Raw genomic sequence first — 16,970 nt, 5'->3', positions numbered from 1 at the left:
GTCTAATAAACAGTTCTTGCTGCCTTCCCGATAGTTCTCACTTCTAACCAATGGACGGGAAGTCTTGGACCCTTTTCCAAAGTTAACTGCGCGTGGCTCGACGTCTGCGGAATCGCAAACCTTGCTATAAACTTGTAACAAATTCTATCTTCACCCAAACTCGTGCCCTTGTTGCCGTGTTTTATGTATTTTAACCCCTCGTAAATGAGATGTAAATCCGAGGTAGCATCAACCTGTATAAACTTCTGTTATTACAGGATTAACCCTCCCCAATTAGGTATTACAACCTGCTTTATTAACGCCGCTAATAATTTGAAACTCTTGTAGTACGAGTTTCAATCAGCGATACACGTTTTAAGATTTCAGGTTAGAAAGAACAAAGCGGTACACAATAACAACACAAGATGCTAAAGAATTCGATTCACTCTTGCTAAACTTCTCGTCAGTATTCTTTCACTAGGAAAACTGATTGACGAAATGACAATGAAACTGAATGACGATGAAGACTTTGATTGAACTAGGTATTAGGTATACTCGTATACAATAAAAATCTGTTAATACAAAATGTTTTAAAACAAAATATTGAGCTTTTTGTCGCAAACATACTTTTGTACACATACTCTAAGTAATGATCCGAATCTAAGCATACAAAAGCCAAATTCACGTACGTCTTCAAGTGGATTATATAGCTCTTGATCTATAAAGGTGGAGATATTTTTATTATCGTAATACTTCTCGATCATATGCGTATTTTCCTCAATCGACACAATAGGCTCAAACCGATTTTTTATATTTTTATGTTAACATTGTGTCGTATAAACCAAAAATTCTCAAATGAGCTTAATGGTCCCATTTCTGTACAGCTTTTAAGGGTTTCAGCAAGCTTCTAAAAGATGAATGTAACTTTTAAATTGCTAGCTTTTTTCTTCCTGAGATATCAAAATAGCTATCTTAGATCTAAAATAGCAAGTTGTATAACTTAATCTCATAGCTGTAATATTCGTAGACCGTCTACATCGAAATTGCGCTACAGTGTATTGTACCTCGCACTAATAATACAATTCGTCTACATCGTCTACGAAATACCGCGTAGCAAGTGTAGAATGTTTAATACAGGTTAAATTTCATTCGCACCTGTGTACTGTACATTGATTGAGGAAACCTGTTGTATTTAAATCCCGCAGCATAATTCGACGTATATTATAATAGTATTTTTAATAGTTCTAACATAAGGATCCCTATGAGAATTACCGATCTTGGGAGAATTAAATCATAAATGTAGTCGCTTTTGCGACGCTGAGAAGTATACTTTTTTGTGAGCAAGGTTTGGTAGAATCCCATTTATCCCTCTGTTGTACTTAACTATTTTTAATACAAGAACATTATTACTAAGAATAATCTATACTAATATTATAAACCTGAAGAGTTTGTTTGTTTGTTTGATTGTTTGTTTGAACGCGCTAATCTCAGGAACTACAAGTCCGATTTTAAAAATTCTTTCAGTGTTAGTCCATTTATCGAGAAAGGCTATAGGCTATATATCATCACGCTACAACCAATAGGAGCAAAGTAACAGTAAAAAAAGTAACAAAAACGGGAAAAATTATGACGCATTCTCTCTTGTGTGACGCAAGCGAAGTTGCGCGGGTCGGCTAGTTTAATCATAAAATGTAACATGAATGTGAAGGTAATACTTACAACACATAGAATATTCACTAAAAGAATAATGGAACAGATTATCGTGGCTCTTGAAAAAACATCGGCAAGTTGAGCTCCAAAGAGTTATTCATAGAGTAATCTTTTATTTCCCGAGTGAGCGAGGCGGGTTACCGCGGGAAAGATTTGTAGATTCTTTCAAAGGTATAGTCATCTGCTGTAGAATAAATTGATGACTAATATATATTTTTAAAGGGCGTAGTAACATTTATGTAGCGGTGCATACGTGATGCGATGCATACGTGATGTGGATGCGATAAAAAAACGTATTATATACGTTTTTTTCTTTACACATTTTTTTTAGTAAACTCAAAACAAACTTAATATAGCTTACCAAATACACGTCGTCAAAATCTGAGTCTATTTTCTTCTGAAATATCGATCAGCGTTCGAAAACGACACGCTAAGATTGTAAAGCTTTACAACATTTGACTTGGGAGTTATTCTGTTCAATACACTGCTGCTTTGACGGCACGTATTTATCACTATAACCTAGAGGAGAAAACAATGTACAGCATGGTTTTCAAATAGTTATCAACTGAGATACGTGATAGCCCTCAGATCTGTTGCACTCCAAACTGAATACAGCTGTCTTACACAGCAACTGATAATACATCTTTTATCATCTTCCACCAGACTAGTTAAAGCATTGTCGGACTCAGATAATACAAACCATTGTATTAATTATGTCGTCAGCACCTGTAACTGACTGTATCAGTATTCTAATTAATTCGTGTAATTTATAACACACCGAAATATTCTAGCGGATGATATCGTAATATGATCGCTTGAATATTCATCAATAGTGATATTTAGTTGATAATGTTTGTAGCACCGCTTCCCGATAGAAGATTAATTTTAGGAATAATTATCGTAAATTGATTTATGTAGTCTGACAACTTAGTAGAGAACCTTGCATGTAAGGTTTGCAGCTGACGGAGGCACATAAAATTATGAAATTAGTACCTCGATTCTCTACCACTATCGACTACCGACAACCGGCTAGCTATCGAAATTTTGACATTTAGCATGTACTGCCAAAAAAGTTTCTGCGACGCCCGTCAGAGGCGCTGATCAGATTTTCATACAAAATTTATCGATGACAGGTCGGTTGTCGGGAGACGATAGTAGTAGAGAATCGAGCTACAGAACATCAGCCCGTAGGTATATGCAATTGATGTGGCCTGGCCTGTATGATACAGCTATATTATTTTGAAGTGCTCAGAATACTTAAAGATAATCTCAAGACACGCAAGGCCAACATTCCAAGCTTCTTTACAAATTTTTACACTATAGTAAACTAGTAATCACAAAAAAATTACTTGATTATTTTCAAAATACAAGCTACCCAATAGTATAACATATTATTAAACGCCCCCGAAGTCAGTTTTGTATTAGATAGATGTCTGAATGTAACGAATGTTGGCAAGTTATACGTAGGTTTAACTGAATGTAGGCGGCGCAATAGAAATGTTTCCTTATTAGATATGTTTGATACAAAAAGCCCAGTAAATATTCGTATGAAAATCGTAGACTATCAATCGCGGCTTAAACAGCCCCAAACAAGTAAGAGAGCCCAATAGTTTCTAGAGAGCTCAACCGCTGACCTTCATGTGCGGGAAAACTCCGATAACTATTATTTATGATAAATATTGGCAAAGTTAATGAGACTAAAATAATAACCTACCGCCGTTATACCTATAAAAATAAAACGTAAGCTCGTAAAACTAAATAGCAAACATTTTTATTACATTTAGATTTAAAATTTTATGATAGAAATCTCCCACCGTTTTTTGCTTTAACGAGTGAGCTGCCATCATAACTTTAAAGTGCAAATAGTCAACAATTGTAATACAAAGAAATTCATAATAAAGAGACGTCATCAAGTAAGTGGCTGCGGTTTGTAATTTATTGCATTCATTTTTTACTATAAGCCTAAAGTGCTAAAACTTAGCGCGGGAAAGCTGACGGCATTCAAATAAAGCTACGTCTGACCGGGTGCAACGGTTCGGACTTAATAGCCTCGTTACTTTTATGTTTCTGCTTCATAAACCATGCTCCCTTAGCGTAACTCTGCGAAACGTAGCATATCCACTGTGGCCCGTAGATACTGTGCGCAGATCCGATCCGAATGGATATTGATGTTCCTTCTAAAAACCTTCGTGCATGGATATCTTTGAGTATTGTTTTATTTTTCTGTAGAGAACTATTTTCGGGTGAGTGTTCTTTGTTTTTACGTATTCGTAGTTACTTTCCGACCTAACTTATTGGTATTGAGTGTTGGCTGAAACAAGTCTTCATAGACCTGCCTTGTTGTATAACATGTAAGTTCTTAGCTAGGTATATTGTATATTGTTATGTGTAGTCAGGTGCGGGAATATTTTATTTTTGTTATTTCACCACGTTTAATGTTTAAATGCTTTATTCAACATTTCCAATCTCTAATAACTAGAAATCATTACAGAAATGTTTCTAATAAGTAATAAATAAAATAATATCAAAGGAATGAGGTTTACTCACTCAGAAGTTACACAAGCAGGTAAATATGATTGAATCAATTCACCTCTATACGTCTTGCTCGCGTTCCGAATTAACAGTAAGTTCGAATTTACGTAGCTTGTTTCACCAGGTGTGTTGATTCGGGAATGCCGTCAATGAACATCTACATAGGTGTGTTGGAGGTCTTAAATTAAGGAAATCTTATTACGAAATTCCGACGTGTGTCGCCGGCTAAAAGCCGGGGCGGGGATCCGTGTGGGCCTAATGAACGTGCTCAAAATTTATAACACCTTTAACCTTTTAGTTACTTTGCAAGAAGTAAATTGGACCTCAAACGCGCTTACCGTAATGGGCGATAACTTTTCTATATTTTATACATTTCTCATGTCAAATTTCCGGCGAATAACTTGATACAGCGGTATGAAGCTCCTTTATAACGCGTTTACACACTCGCTCCGAGTCTGATCTCGGAAATTTGCGTTAAATGTGGTTTATTTGTGTTGGAATGCTAAGATGTTTTGAGCTTTTATCTTTACAATATAACTTGCACCCGTTTTTTAATAATCTTTGCCATATACCTATTTAGAAATAAATATGATACTTTATTTCTAAATATGATAATTTATTCGAATCGTAGTTCCACAAATATAATGGGGTTAAATATTTTAGCAAACCGTGGAAAAATAAAACATATTGTTAAACTTATTTTTATTTATTTTAATAAGACTCTCTGTACTGTATCGAACCAGGGACAAAAAACTGGATACTGCTACTATTTGACTCTTCCGAGACAGGCTCAGCCTAGTGGAAGAGTCACTAGAATTATTAATATAAATAGAAAATTGTAACTTTAGTTTAGTATAGTTTTTAAGAATTGGAATGTGACTGGTAAATAAACATTATTTTATTTTTTATTTATTTGGTGATCAATAAGCAGTATATCAGGTAATGAATATTCTAAAGCGAATATCCCCATGTTTTGTAATAAAATATTATACAAAACCTTGACTATGAATATTACATACTTATTTTCTACATAACTATTTAGAACTACCCTACGCTTACCCCTATTTTAAAATGATTTTTGATTTCCATATGATTTATAATGTTTGAAATAGATAAATGGTTTTTAAGCTCTTTGTCATGTTTGGCCTATATTAATTGCTAAATGACTTAAAGCTATAATTTAATAGAAATGCGTTGAAAATGAAAATCTACGACACAATTACATGAAATGTCAGTTCCAAGTTCAATGACCGAGGAAGTCACAAAATCTCATCAAACAGACATTAACTTTCTAACAATAAGAAGAAGTTTTCTTGTACCTACATTAATTTATCACAGAGACAAAAAATGTAAGTGAAATAGAATAGAATTCTTTTTGTTCGTTACTAAGGAAAAATAGTATCTACTCTATTTTATTTTTCCCATGAAGCCGGCAGCATCGAATGAGCATGAACGGGAGTACAAAACTCGAATCTACGATATTCGTAGACCCCTAGTTCCATATAAAACTAAAGTAAAACAAAATTTACGCCTTGCTAAGGAATTTGGCAGTAATAACAGCAAGAATAGCGAAGAAAGTGAGCTCTGGCCTAATAGTTGAGGAACCACTGATGCTTCGGATCCAGGTGGTGTAGTTGGACACTCGGGTGTAGACTTCAGGGAAGGAAGAGACGGCACATTGGTTAGTCTGGAACATGATACCAGTGAGGCCTCCACTGCAGATCAAGGCGGCACCTTCATCACCCTGTAGAAGATTTCAAAAGTTATTATTTACTGTTTTTGACAGTAACTCGATTCTCTACCATTATCGACTGTCGACAACCGGATAGATATCGAGAAAATTTGTATGAAAATCTTATGAGCGCCTCTAACGGGCGTCGTTAGAATTATTTTGGCGGAACATTTGAATTGTCAAGCTTTCGATACTCGACTGTACTGATTATCGAGTATCGCGCTACAGTATCTCATTATCACAAGACAGCCAGGCACGATATGTGTAGTGATGATTGCGTTATTATATTTTAATCATAGAAATGACGTCGCCATTATGTAACGCAGCGTTTTTATAAGTACCATACGTTACGTTGTTTTACAAATACTACGACGCGTTCAAAATCTGTTTTTATTTTCGTTTTTGGCATTAAATTTAATATTAATGTTTTTAACAAATGCGCTTGTCTTTCTTTTGGTTAAAAATAAAATCTTTTCAGATTAGCAGTTTTACCTAGTCCATCAAATGTTGTGGTTTCAATACAATTTATGTGTATCCAGTTGTTCATTGCAGTGTAGAATACCATTTTATTTTAACTTCTAAATAATTAATATGGATATCCATTACTATATCACAAAGCTGTGCTTTCGAGTTAATAAATTAATCATAATTTAATGTATTTTGTACTAATTAATAAATTATAGATTTAATAATTAATTTGATATATTTGTTTGGTTCATTACTTGGTAGATTATCTCGTATTAATAATATTACATGTGGATAATAATATGATCCGCTTAGCGAGTGAATTTTGATTAATGTTATTCCCTTGATCTTAATTGTTGAATTCTGATGTTGAAAGCTGAATAGAGATTTTTGCACCGCGTAATAATTTAGTAAATACTAACAATAAAGGCTAGAAAGTAGACGATCAAATTAAAGTTACGCTTAATCTGTCTTAAAGGGTTTACTTCGTTTTGTTTTTAATTTACTAACGTTTCAACCTTTTTAAACGTATTGGTAAAATGCGAGTAAGTCATCAGCCTAAAGGGAAAACCCATTATTATTACGAACATGAAAACGGAAACCGATAAAAATTTTACAGAAAATTTCACATAAACGCTTTCCATAACCTTGCGTGTTAAGGATGCGAGGAAAAAATCCAGCGAGGCTTATTTGTGATACGCCCACCACATACTCGCGACGTTTTTTCAAGGAAAGTGCTGATCCCCAAATAATTGGGATGAGACAAGGACGAAAGACAAATCCAACGGATTTGCTGTTGACGTCATTTCAGATTTTAATAACGTGTGCAATGTGTTTTATATTTTTTTTATGAGTTTATATTTATTTTTACCATCATTTTAATCTTCTTTAGTACGTATTTGACATTTTGTTTTTCTAATTGGGGAATTTGGGTGAAATATTTAGATAAATTATTTATTAAAACCACGTTGTGGGCTTATCACCATATGTATTCAAAATAAGTCATCGCAGATTTTACTCAACAGCTTAAAAAAGATGCGCTCTCTCTTAAAGTGCAAAATCGGGTAAAGAGCGAGTTGGACTCTCTTACGCAAAATAATTATAAAAAAGAGAAAAAAGTTGTGGTTTTTGTATCCCATGCAAAATAGTTGTCTTTACCGTTTTGACTCATAATATGTAGTATTTCACGGTGAGGCGCCCATAGCTAGTTGCGTTCACCGTTCGGTAAACGATCTGTGGGTTAAGCTAACCTTGGCGCGGTCATTCCATAGATGGGTGACCGCATAGTGGTATTTGAACTGGGCGTCTCCGTGCTTCGGAGGGCACGTTAAAAGTCGGTCCCGGTTGTTGTCTTTTAAGATAACAGTCGTTAAGCCACGTCAAAGGCCTTCGGGCAGCTTGAACAACTTTGACACTAGGTTGGCCACTAACCATTCGATGAGAGAGAGATTTCACGGATAAGTTTTTATTCACGTATATTCCTATAAATACTCTGACTTTTACCATCAGATTTATTTTTAAAAGTGGTAAATAATTATAAAAGTTGGTTAATATGTAGAGAATACTTACAGTGCATCCAGAAGAAACGATGTCGTAAGAAGCGGCGCAGATCATAGTGTCGAATATGTTCGCGAGGTAGGGAATACCGCTGTACAACATTGTGCAGAGATTCTGGTTGTAAATGTACTTGCTGGTGTAGCGAAGGTTAGTGCTTGCCTGAAAGATACAAATACCATTAATCATCATTTTCAAAAAAATCTTTCTCACTATTTGACTAACTCCGTGGTTTGGTTTAGGTCGCCGCGGCCGTGAGTTCGATTCCCACACAGAACAATTATTACATAAATATCACAGAAAATTATTTTGGGTGTGGTTGTACTTGTTCGTCCGTTGTTTCTTAAAGTCCCCTCGACATAAGAGCAACTCTTAGTGCCAGAGTTGTATTTAAAAAAACAACAAAACAGAAACTCTACCTGGGCTTTAGGTACTTATGCAATAATTGATTCAAAAAGCTACTAAATTGGCGTCACAGCAATCATTGTTTCATATTTTAAAATATAGTTCCCAATTTACATGTTTTGGTTTACCATATCATGCATGGCATTGCTATTTAGAAATATCGTTTAAAACACGTGTAAATTAAACCAAACAGTCATCAATATGTTTATCTAAATGACCAGTAATTTAGATTTACATTTAAATATTGCAAAATGTAATGAGCCGAACATGTTTCGATATTAATAAACATTCGTAAATGTTTTATATGAAACCGGAATTTGAATTAGAATAACATTAATCTGGGCTATGAATGTGGTAGTGCGTTAACATAACAGTAGCTCGATACTCTAACACTATCGACTACTGAAACTCGGCTAAATGTCGAGAAATCTTTATATATATATAATTCTCTGTAAGTGTGTATGTCAATAAACATCTCTTAAACGACTGGACCGATTTTGATGAAATTTTTTACGTGTGTTCAAGGGGATCTGAGAATGGTTTAGATTCACAATTTTGTCCGCTGGACAATGTTTTTTTAATTAATTTTTAATTTATTAGACAGGACAACGTCTGTCGGGTCCGCTAGTGTTATATAAAAATCTGATCAGCGCCTCTAACGAGCGTTATAGGAACTATTTTTGCAGAACATTTTAAATGTCAAACTTTCAATACTCGACAGTACCGACAGAAGAGAACCGCGCTGTAGCACTCTAAATGAAACGTAGCTACAGGATTTTAAAAATGCCTGTAGCTAATAAAAAGTTAAAAGAATCAGGAGAAACAACGAAGTTAAACTCAATTGAATTGCGTCTTGCCGCTGGCTTCATACAATGTGAAATATAATCTTCCTTGGATGGAAAGGAAGAAGTGCATTTCCTATAATTTTTAAAAGGAAATTAGAAATGTTCATATCGACTTTGCAGTTGAAAGTGCATTTTCAATTATAGCAAAGTAATAGATGTAGAATTATCTTGTCTTATAATTGTTTAATGGAAACAACAGAATTATTAATGACACTGTTACCCATGTATTATTTTTAGAAGTTACACGTGTGCCTTTTAAGCATAAAATGAAATGACTTATTTGAATAAGTACATATAATATTATCGTATGACTATTCGCACCCTAGTTTAAAGAAATGTCTGGAGAATAGGCCAGTAAATAATTTTAACTGCTTCTTCACAAAATATTATATTATTACTAAATTTTTGATAACTTACCAACGTAGCCGTGGCATCGATGTAACCCCAGCTGGCAATTTGGCAGAGAGAGAAGTCAGGAGCAACGAAATTTTGAACAGGGAGAGCTATCGGTGAAATTGTCGTGTTCGGGAACGGAGAGGTGAGCTAAAAAGAGAAAATAAAGGTCACATTATTATGACAAAAAAAAATTGCAGATTCCAACTACCTACAATAATAAATATAATAATATGATTTATTTATTCGAAGTTGTGGCAATTTAAAATAAATCGCTCAAGCAATCTTATTATTTATTTCTGTAGTAGCATCTTATATCAAGTATGTAGGATATGAATAATTGAGCTTGTTATCGATAAAAAAGCATTTGAAATACACTACACGGTATTAAACATCAATTAATTTTCAGTTGTCTATCCCAATAACAGAGTAATGTTTTTAATTTAAAATCACAAAAAAAGGTAACTTACTGTGATAATAGCAATGTTATTAATGGATGCTGGTGGTGGAATGTACTCAGGATGGACCGTCACATTAGCAATAGTTCTAACGCGGCCTTGATCAGTGTCAGCCGTCAAAGAACTAGCTCCTCCAAAAACTCTGTATTGCGCTACATTGATTGGCACGGGAGAGCTGTAAATAAAAAATATCACTGTAGATATGATATTACACAAGAGGATATATGCATCAGTTTTCCAGAATTTTCTTGCCAGCTTCTTCTCATTGGCGACCTTGCGAACTGGTGGTAAATTCACTCTCAGTATCATTGACTATAAGTGCAGCATTTGACCTAAATTAATAAATGATTTGATTTTGATTTTGAAAAGGTTGTACGTGATTTTGACTCACTAGTTCATATTTGCAACAACTGAGGAGCGCCAAAACATGAGCGCGTTTTCAGTTAGTACTATCCACTATCCAGCGCCAGTACCTAACCTTTAAGGTAAGTAAGTATTTCACTTTAATAGTGAAGAAATTATGCTACAGGGTTAAGCCATTCGGTATGCGGTCCCTTTTTACTATTGCATACAAAATTTATCGATAGCCTGCCTACTATCTGTTTCGTTTATAATATCTGTAAAATTTTGTTACGCGTTCATTTTTTAGTGTTTCATACTAAATATATCGATAGCCTACCTAGTGCCTACTATCTATTTGGTTTATAATACACTACTACCCTATAAAATGTATTATCATGTTTGTTTTACAACACTAGATATTTCTTTACAACGTTAATTTATTTTTATTGTAACAATGACACATTGGCTGCCAATATTTTTTGCTAAGAAAGAATTATGAATAATTCCTTAGCTCTTCCGTGAATTGATTGAGTAATCAATAAGATACTAAAAGACAAGTCACATATGTCAATACTCGTGTTTAATAATACTCTATTTCTAAGGATTTATTTATACATAGCGACTTTTCTCGGGACTATAATAATTGTTAGCTACAAATGAAAAGGACTGGATATCGCGATGATTTACAGTGTTTTTTTTTAGTTTTTTAAAGCTGTGCGCTTCTGTACCCTAGTAGTGGCCAGTATGAAGATTAATTTATTTGGTTAAGAATCCGTTTTCTTTACATTCAATGCAGATTTAGGGTACTTTCAATACAAAAGACAATCATATAACGATGTCATTGGGATAGTAATATTATCATGACTCACTTTCTGGTGACTATTCGCCCGATACGACCGCTTCCTTAGCAGTAACTTAATCAGATAAGTTCCCGGAATCTAAGCAAAGTTTATTAGACACTACAAAATTTATTGCCCCGAACAGAGTTTTGTCAACGACGTTGTTTTGTAGTAATGTAATTTACAGGCTCAGTCAGTTAATCGATACTGTCCGAAACTGATTTATTTGTAAACAATATACTTCAAAGACCTTTGTTCTAATTAAGTAGAGTTCTTAAAAATCAAATAATGCTTAGTACGTCTTTGTTATTTGAGTGATAGTGACTCGATTTCATATTCGATCGTATAAGTACTTTGTTATAAAGTATTACCATTTTTGTTCGAATTTCCTTAATATTATTTTAAAAGTAATAATGAGAAGTTATAAAAACACTTGTTTATCCTACACTTCGACTTTATATTATTGCTACTTAATATTCACGTTGTAAAATAGATACTGCAATAAATCTAGATAGTCCTAGAAATATTCAAGATAAGATATTTTACGAATTTATTATTATAAATGAGGAAAAATGTCGCTCGGTGAACATTTAGGTTATTTATAGGGAACGTAAAAGTTATCAAGCCGGGAATGCCTGGAAGGCTGGATAAGAACTTAGAATACTTTTGGCGATAAACCACGCGAACAAAGCCTCAGGCTTCACGTAATCTACACCTTCTAATATTACACTGCTGTTTACTTTTATGAGGTTTTTCACCTATTCGGAGATGAAATGTTTTGCTCTGCAAAATGTATTTATGTTTACATTTTACTATTATCATTCATGATTGCGTTGCCTACAATTTCTTTTTTTTATCTGTTTAACTTATTTTAACATGTTATTATTACTTTATTTGAAGTAAGAAACATAATGAAAGATTGGATGGTGATTTGGCTAATTAAGAATTCCCACCAAATTCTTTAGAACCCACATTTCATCAATATTAAAGCATTATTTTTTATATTCCATTCGATATTGTCATAAAAATATTTAAAACTATAATCCTTTTTTGAAATTTTGCTAAAGAACTTACCCGGCGACAATTTCGAAAACACAGGAAGCAGCAGTGAGTGCATGTTGGAAAGTGAACAGAACACCTCCACATCTATGCCCTCGGTCAGCCAAGACAGTTCCTGTTACCCTTTGAAGTGACACCTGAAAGAACAAGTCACAGTTATTAGTTAAATTAATACTACCAAGTTTTATAAGCGTCGTAAGTCAGTAGCACGATTCTCTACAATTTAAACTATCGAGTATCGAGAGTTTGATAATCAAAAATGTACTGCAAAGATAGTTCCTACGACGCCCGCTAGAGGCGCTGAACAGAATGTCATTTTTTTTGTATTAGTGGAAGAGAATCACGCTATTAGTAAAGAACTAAATACTGGCTCTCGGTCTTAGATTAATTAGGAACTTAATTAGAACGCATTTTACTTTGTTCTTACCCCTAATTTATTTGCTTACGCTAGAACATTGGAATAAGGACAAGAAAAAGAAGACACGCATACCGTTCGACCTTATATAGTTTTTTTTTTAATTGCACTCGTTAGGTTAAATGGTATTAAGGAAACAAACACAGGACATTACAAATTATCTAATCTAATCTAACTATCCGGGGGATAAACAAGAGACGGATACGATTAGGATTAAAGTAATTTGTTTAGTGATATCGTAGCACTGTACAAATGTCATGGAAATTAATATTTATGTACACCATATATTATGTCACATGCCTTGTACTGATCGATATTGATACATATTACTATTATCACGTATATTATGTAGTTATATTAAAAGTAATCCATCAAAATTATCTAGTATTTCCTATGAATTGCTGATAATCACACACAACACTACCACAAATACCACCGATTTGTTCCCCTCGGTCACAATACCAGGTATAATTTAATGCATAAAATAATTCTGATTATGTTTTCGTGAAATTGCTAATTTCATTAATCAGCTTTAGTCATTAATTATTTAGTTCATTGATCTCGAAATTAACAAAAGCAAGTTAATTTAACTTGAATGCAAACAAAATAGTGAATCTAAATTTGAAATTTGTTAATCAGATAACATTTTTGTGAATGCAAGGATTGAATGATAAAATAAATAATAGCATACAATCTTGCATAGCTTTGTTTAGAAATATAAGACATACAGTGCGGTTACTTATCTCAACGGGACTTCAAGGGTTATAATTCCAACCAGAGGCGCGCTTTCCTATAACTATCGACTAACGAGAGATTTTGCAAAATCTGATTAATGCCTCTAGCGGGTGCCGTAGGAACTATTTGCCGCACATGATATACTCTCGATACTCGATAGCAATGATTGTAGAGAAACGACCTATAGCTGGCCTAGATTTCCCCCGTGGCCAATGATTACTAGGTGCAATTTATCTTTTTGCCTGCACACTGTAGATACAAAAAATATAAGTCATAATGAAATTGCAACATATAAGTTGGAAAACTCTAGTTGTTATTTTGATTATGACTAAGTGTTCATTATCATAAAAGGAAAATCATAATTACTGGAAAAAGAGTCCATAGATCTCATTTATATTGATAAGTATACCAATACATTCGAAGTGATTTAATAAAACGCAAATATACAGAATTAAAAGGAATCACCTACTTATCCTTAGGGCGAAGATTTTGGTAAAAAGATTTGGACCTTTTCGGGCAGAGAGCCACGTGTAAAGTAAAAATGGAGCCTAAAGATTAAATACCATTTGCCCTAGTACATGAATATACTAAAATTGGAGCTGAGAACATAAAAGGTTGCTTAAGTAAAAGCCTTACTAAGTTAGGTGCCCCTAATGTAGTCAATGTAATTGTTGTAAGATCAAGTCAATATCAAATTGGAAGGCTCACTAATATGTAAATGAAGGGTTATAGTGTATTATTATTTCTAGATGCTTTTACACTAATTAAACGATGAGCTAAAATTATTTTATGACGTCTATCGGTAAGCTATTGGACGTTGTCTGTTATTTTGTGTGTGTGTGTGGGTATGTGTAATTTTCCTTCCAGTATAATTAGTTCTATAATAAACAATCTAATACGGTTAAAATATATATCAAGTTGGAACTTTTTCAACTCAATTATAGTTATGTAAAGATTTATCAGTAACATATACACATAATATATAAACACAATACTTAGAAAATTATTACTAATCATTATTAAAGTTTACATCAAAATACAAAAAATTAGTACTAATTCAAAGAAAAATATATACATATTTACCGAAAAGGGGAAATTGACGAAGTTAGCTTCATTGCCGTTGGTGATTCTGCTTGAGTCTGATAGTTGGACAAATGCTGCGCTTACACCTGATAAATAAAAATGGTATATGTACTTAGTTTACAGTCGTTACATATAGAAGGAAAGAAAATTGAAAGGAAAATAGATAAAGAGATTGCAACAAGAGCAAAAGTCAGAGTGCACACTTGAGTGAACTTCCGCGTTTATAATATAGAGAGAGAAATAAAAAAAATTATAACAAAAAAATATCCACATGCTAAAATTGTATGGACACTGATAGATGTTTATATTTAATATTTAAATCCTTTCTATTATAATTTAATTCTTACCAAACAGCGCAACAAACAAAATAATCACTGCCTTATTCATTTTAACTAAATATCACTTCACGCACTCTCGAACTTTGGTATCACTGTAACAATCCTAAAATCGATCACGTTATTATATCAACCAAAGTGATTCACAATCTTATCTATTTACGGATTAATTTGAAGGTATCTAATCTTTTTGTACGTCCGTCCTTGAAGTTATTATCACTAAAAATATACGTATGTTTTATCATTAAGGTGAATATTGCTAAATTATTGTCTTTTCGATGCAGTACACTTTGATAGAACAGATTTTGTCAAAGGCACATTTTATCAGTTTGGTTTTGTCGAGTGGATTATTTCTGATCGATGATCTTTATTTATTAACCATCTGGATCACATTTTTTGCGCTGATGTTTTAAAAAAACATATTTTTTTAGAACGATATTTTATTGAATTATCGAGCCCTTTTAAAGTTGTATTTTTTGTGAGTTTATTCCACCATTTAATGACCAGACAGACTACACGAAAATTGCAGTCAAATCACGGACTGACGTATCTTTTGGTCACGGAAACGTTAGCTTGTGTTTTCTTAAGTGCCCAGAAAAGTGCCATACTTTAATAGAAATTTCATTCTTGGTATCTCCTGACAAATAAGCCTTATATGCCTAAACTACCTATAAATATTAGTAAATAAATATACATAAATAAACGACGTTACACAGTAATATACACTAAAAGAAATAAGTAAGGAAAACATAAACCTAATTGAGCGTCTCGCATACCGTTTGTAACTACATAAAGGTGCATTTACGAGTACATTATTAAGTTCACATATAAAAATGTAGTAGTAGAGAGATCTTTGTTCTGATTTCATTTGACGCGATGCTGATAGTCGTGAAGTCTATCAAAAAACGAGGAAAGCTCGTGACTCACACATCCGTTTAGCAAGTCTTTAAAATGAATCATAACAAATAAACGAAATCAGTAATATAATGATTGCTAGACACATTATTATTATTAGTTGGACGGAAACGAGATAATCGTGCAACATATTTTTAACGAAATTGTGTATATTCGGAATAATATTTTGAATATTTTTAATTACGAAGTTTGGCATTCTGTTCTACATTTATAGCTTTTCAGCGCAATCACAATGCTAAAACGGTACATTTATTTTCAAATTACCATCGTTTATCCATAGCAATTGTGAACGTTTGCATTGAAATCGTTCATTTCTCTTGAAATTAAACCATGCGTACAACGCAATTATCAGTAGAAGCGCACAAAGTAAAACAGCTGTGCCTATTGTTTCTAGGAAACACACCGTGCATTGCTCGCCTCATGACACAAGCCCGATATTATAATTGAGTAAATGAAGCATTGAATAACAATTGAACTTACAATAGCGGAAAATATTGCGGTCGTTTTATCTTTCACTTATTAATTCTATATATCTATTAGATCTATTGCTATTTAGATAGTATTTGTTATCTGAAATCAACACGATAATATCAGTACAAAATTACAATTGTTAATCGAGTAAGCAATCGCTTTGTAGCATGAAAGGGTAAGTATTTCAGGATGCAAATCAATTTAAGAAATAACTGTTCTACTGCTGATCAACGGTCTTCTAGAATAGGAAGGGGTTAGGTCTTGAATCTATTATTGGTGTGTTGACTCGGGTTCGACCATTGACCACTTGCGTAAGAGGCGGCGCATGCTTAAACTCGGCTGACCCTGCTCTCTAAGGTACAAACGCACTGAAAAAAATGACTAATACAACTGCGTTGATAGAATCAGTAAGTTTGTACGTTAATACTGCTATGACACAACAGCAGAGCTCATCACAAACATGACTCACTAAAGAAATATTTTATCTTTGTACTCATACAGTACATGTGCTTCATCTATACTAATATTATAAAGCTGAAGAGTTTGTTTCTTTATTTGTTTGAACGTGCTAATCTCAGGAATTTGAAAAATTGTTTCAGTTTTAGATAGCCTATTCATCGAGAAAGGCTATAGGCTATACATCATCACGCTAAGACCAGTAGGAGCAGAGTACCAGTAAAAAATGTTACAAAAACAGGGAAAA

General features: G+C 33.5%; 1 protein-coding gene across 1 annotated transcript; it reads right to left on the bottom strand.

Annotated features, from left to right (window-relative positions):
* Window positions 1-4,999: 4,999 nt before the first annotated feature.
* LOC142973589 (chymotrypsin-like protease CTRL-1) lies at window positions 5,000-15,014 on the bottom strand. The gene is made up of 7 exons (XM_076115439.1): window positions 14,894-15,014; window positions 14,547-14,632; window positions 12,329-12,450; window positions 10,086-10,248; window positions 9,640-9,765; window positions 7,988-8,134; window positions 5,000-5,965 (listed from the first exon to the last, which is right to left on the bottom strand). The coding sequence occupies exons 1-7, from the start codon at window positions 14,931-14,933 to the stop codon at window positions 5,747-5,749; spliced, it is 903 nt and encodes a 300-aa protein (XP_075971554.1). The 5' UTR covers window positions 14,934-15,014; the 3' UTR covers window positions 5,000-5,746.
* Between the last annotated feature and the right edge of the window lie 1,956 nt (window positions 15,015-16,970).

This window comes from Anticarsia gemmatalis, chromosome 6 (assembly GCF_050436995.1).
Source record: "Anticarsia gemmatalis isolate Benzon Research Colony breed Stoneville strain chromosome 6, ilAntGemm2 primary, whole genome shotgun sequence".
NCBI classification, from domain to species: Eukaryota; Metazoa; Arthropoda; class Insecta; order Lepidoptera; family Erebidae; genus Anticarsia; species Anticarsia gemmatalis.
This window is presented reverse-complemented; position numbering and strand designations above follow the sequence as displayed.

Coding starts and splice junctions, on each gene's coding strand:
- LOC142973589 (XM_076115439.1), bottom strand. CDS start 14,933: ATGAATAAGGCAGTGATTATTTTGTTTGTTGCGCTGTTTG. Junction 14,633..14,893: donor TTTGTTTGTTGCGCTGTTTG/GTAAGAATTAAA, acceptor TTTATTTATCAG/GTGTAAGCGCAGCATTTGTC. Junction 12,451..14,546: donor TCGTCAATTTCCCCTTTTCG/GTAAATATGTAT, acceptor TTGTTCTTTCAG/GTGTCACTTCAAAGGGTAAC.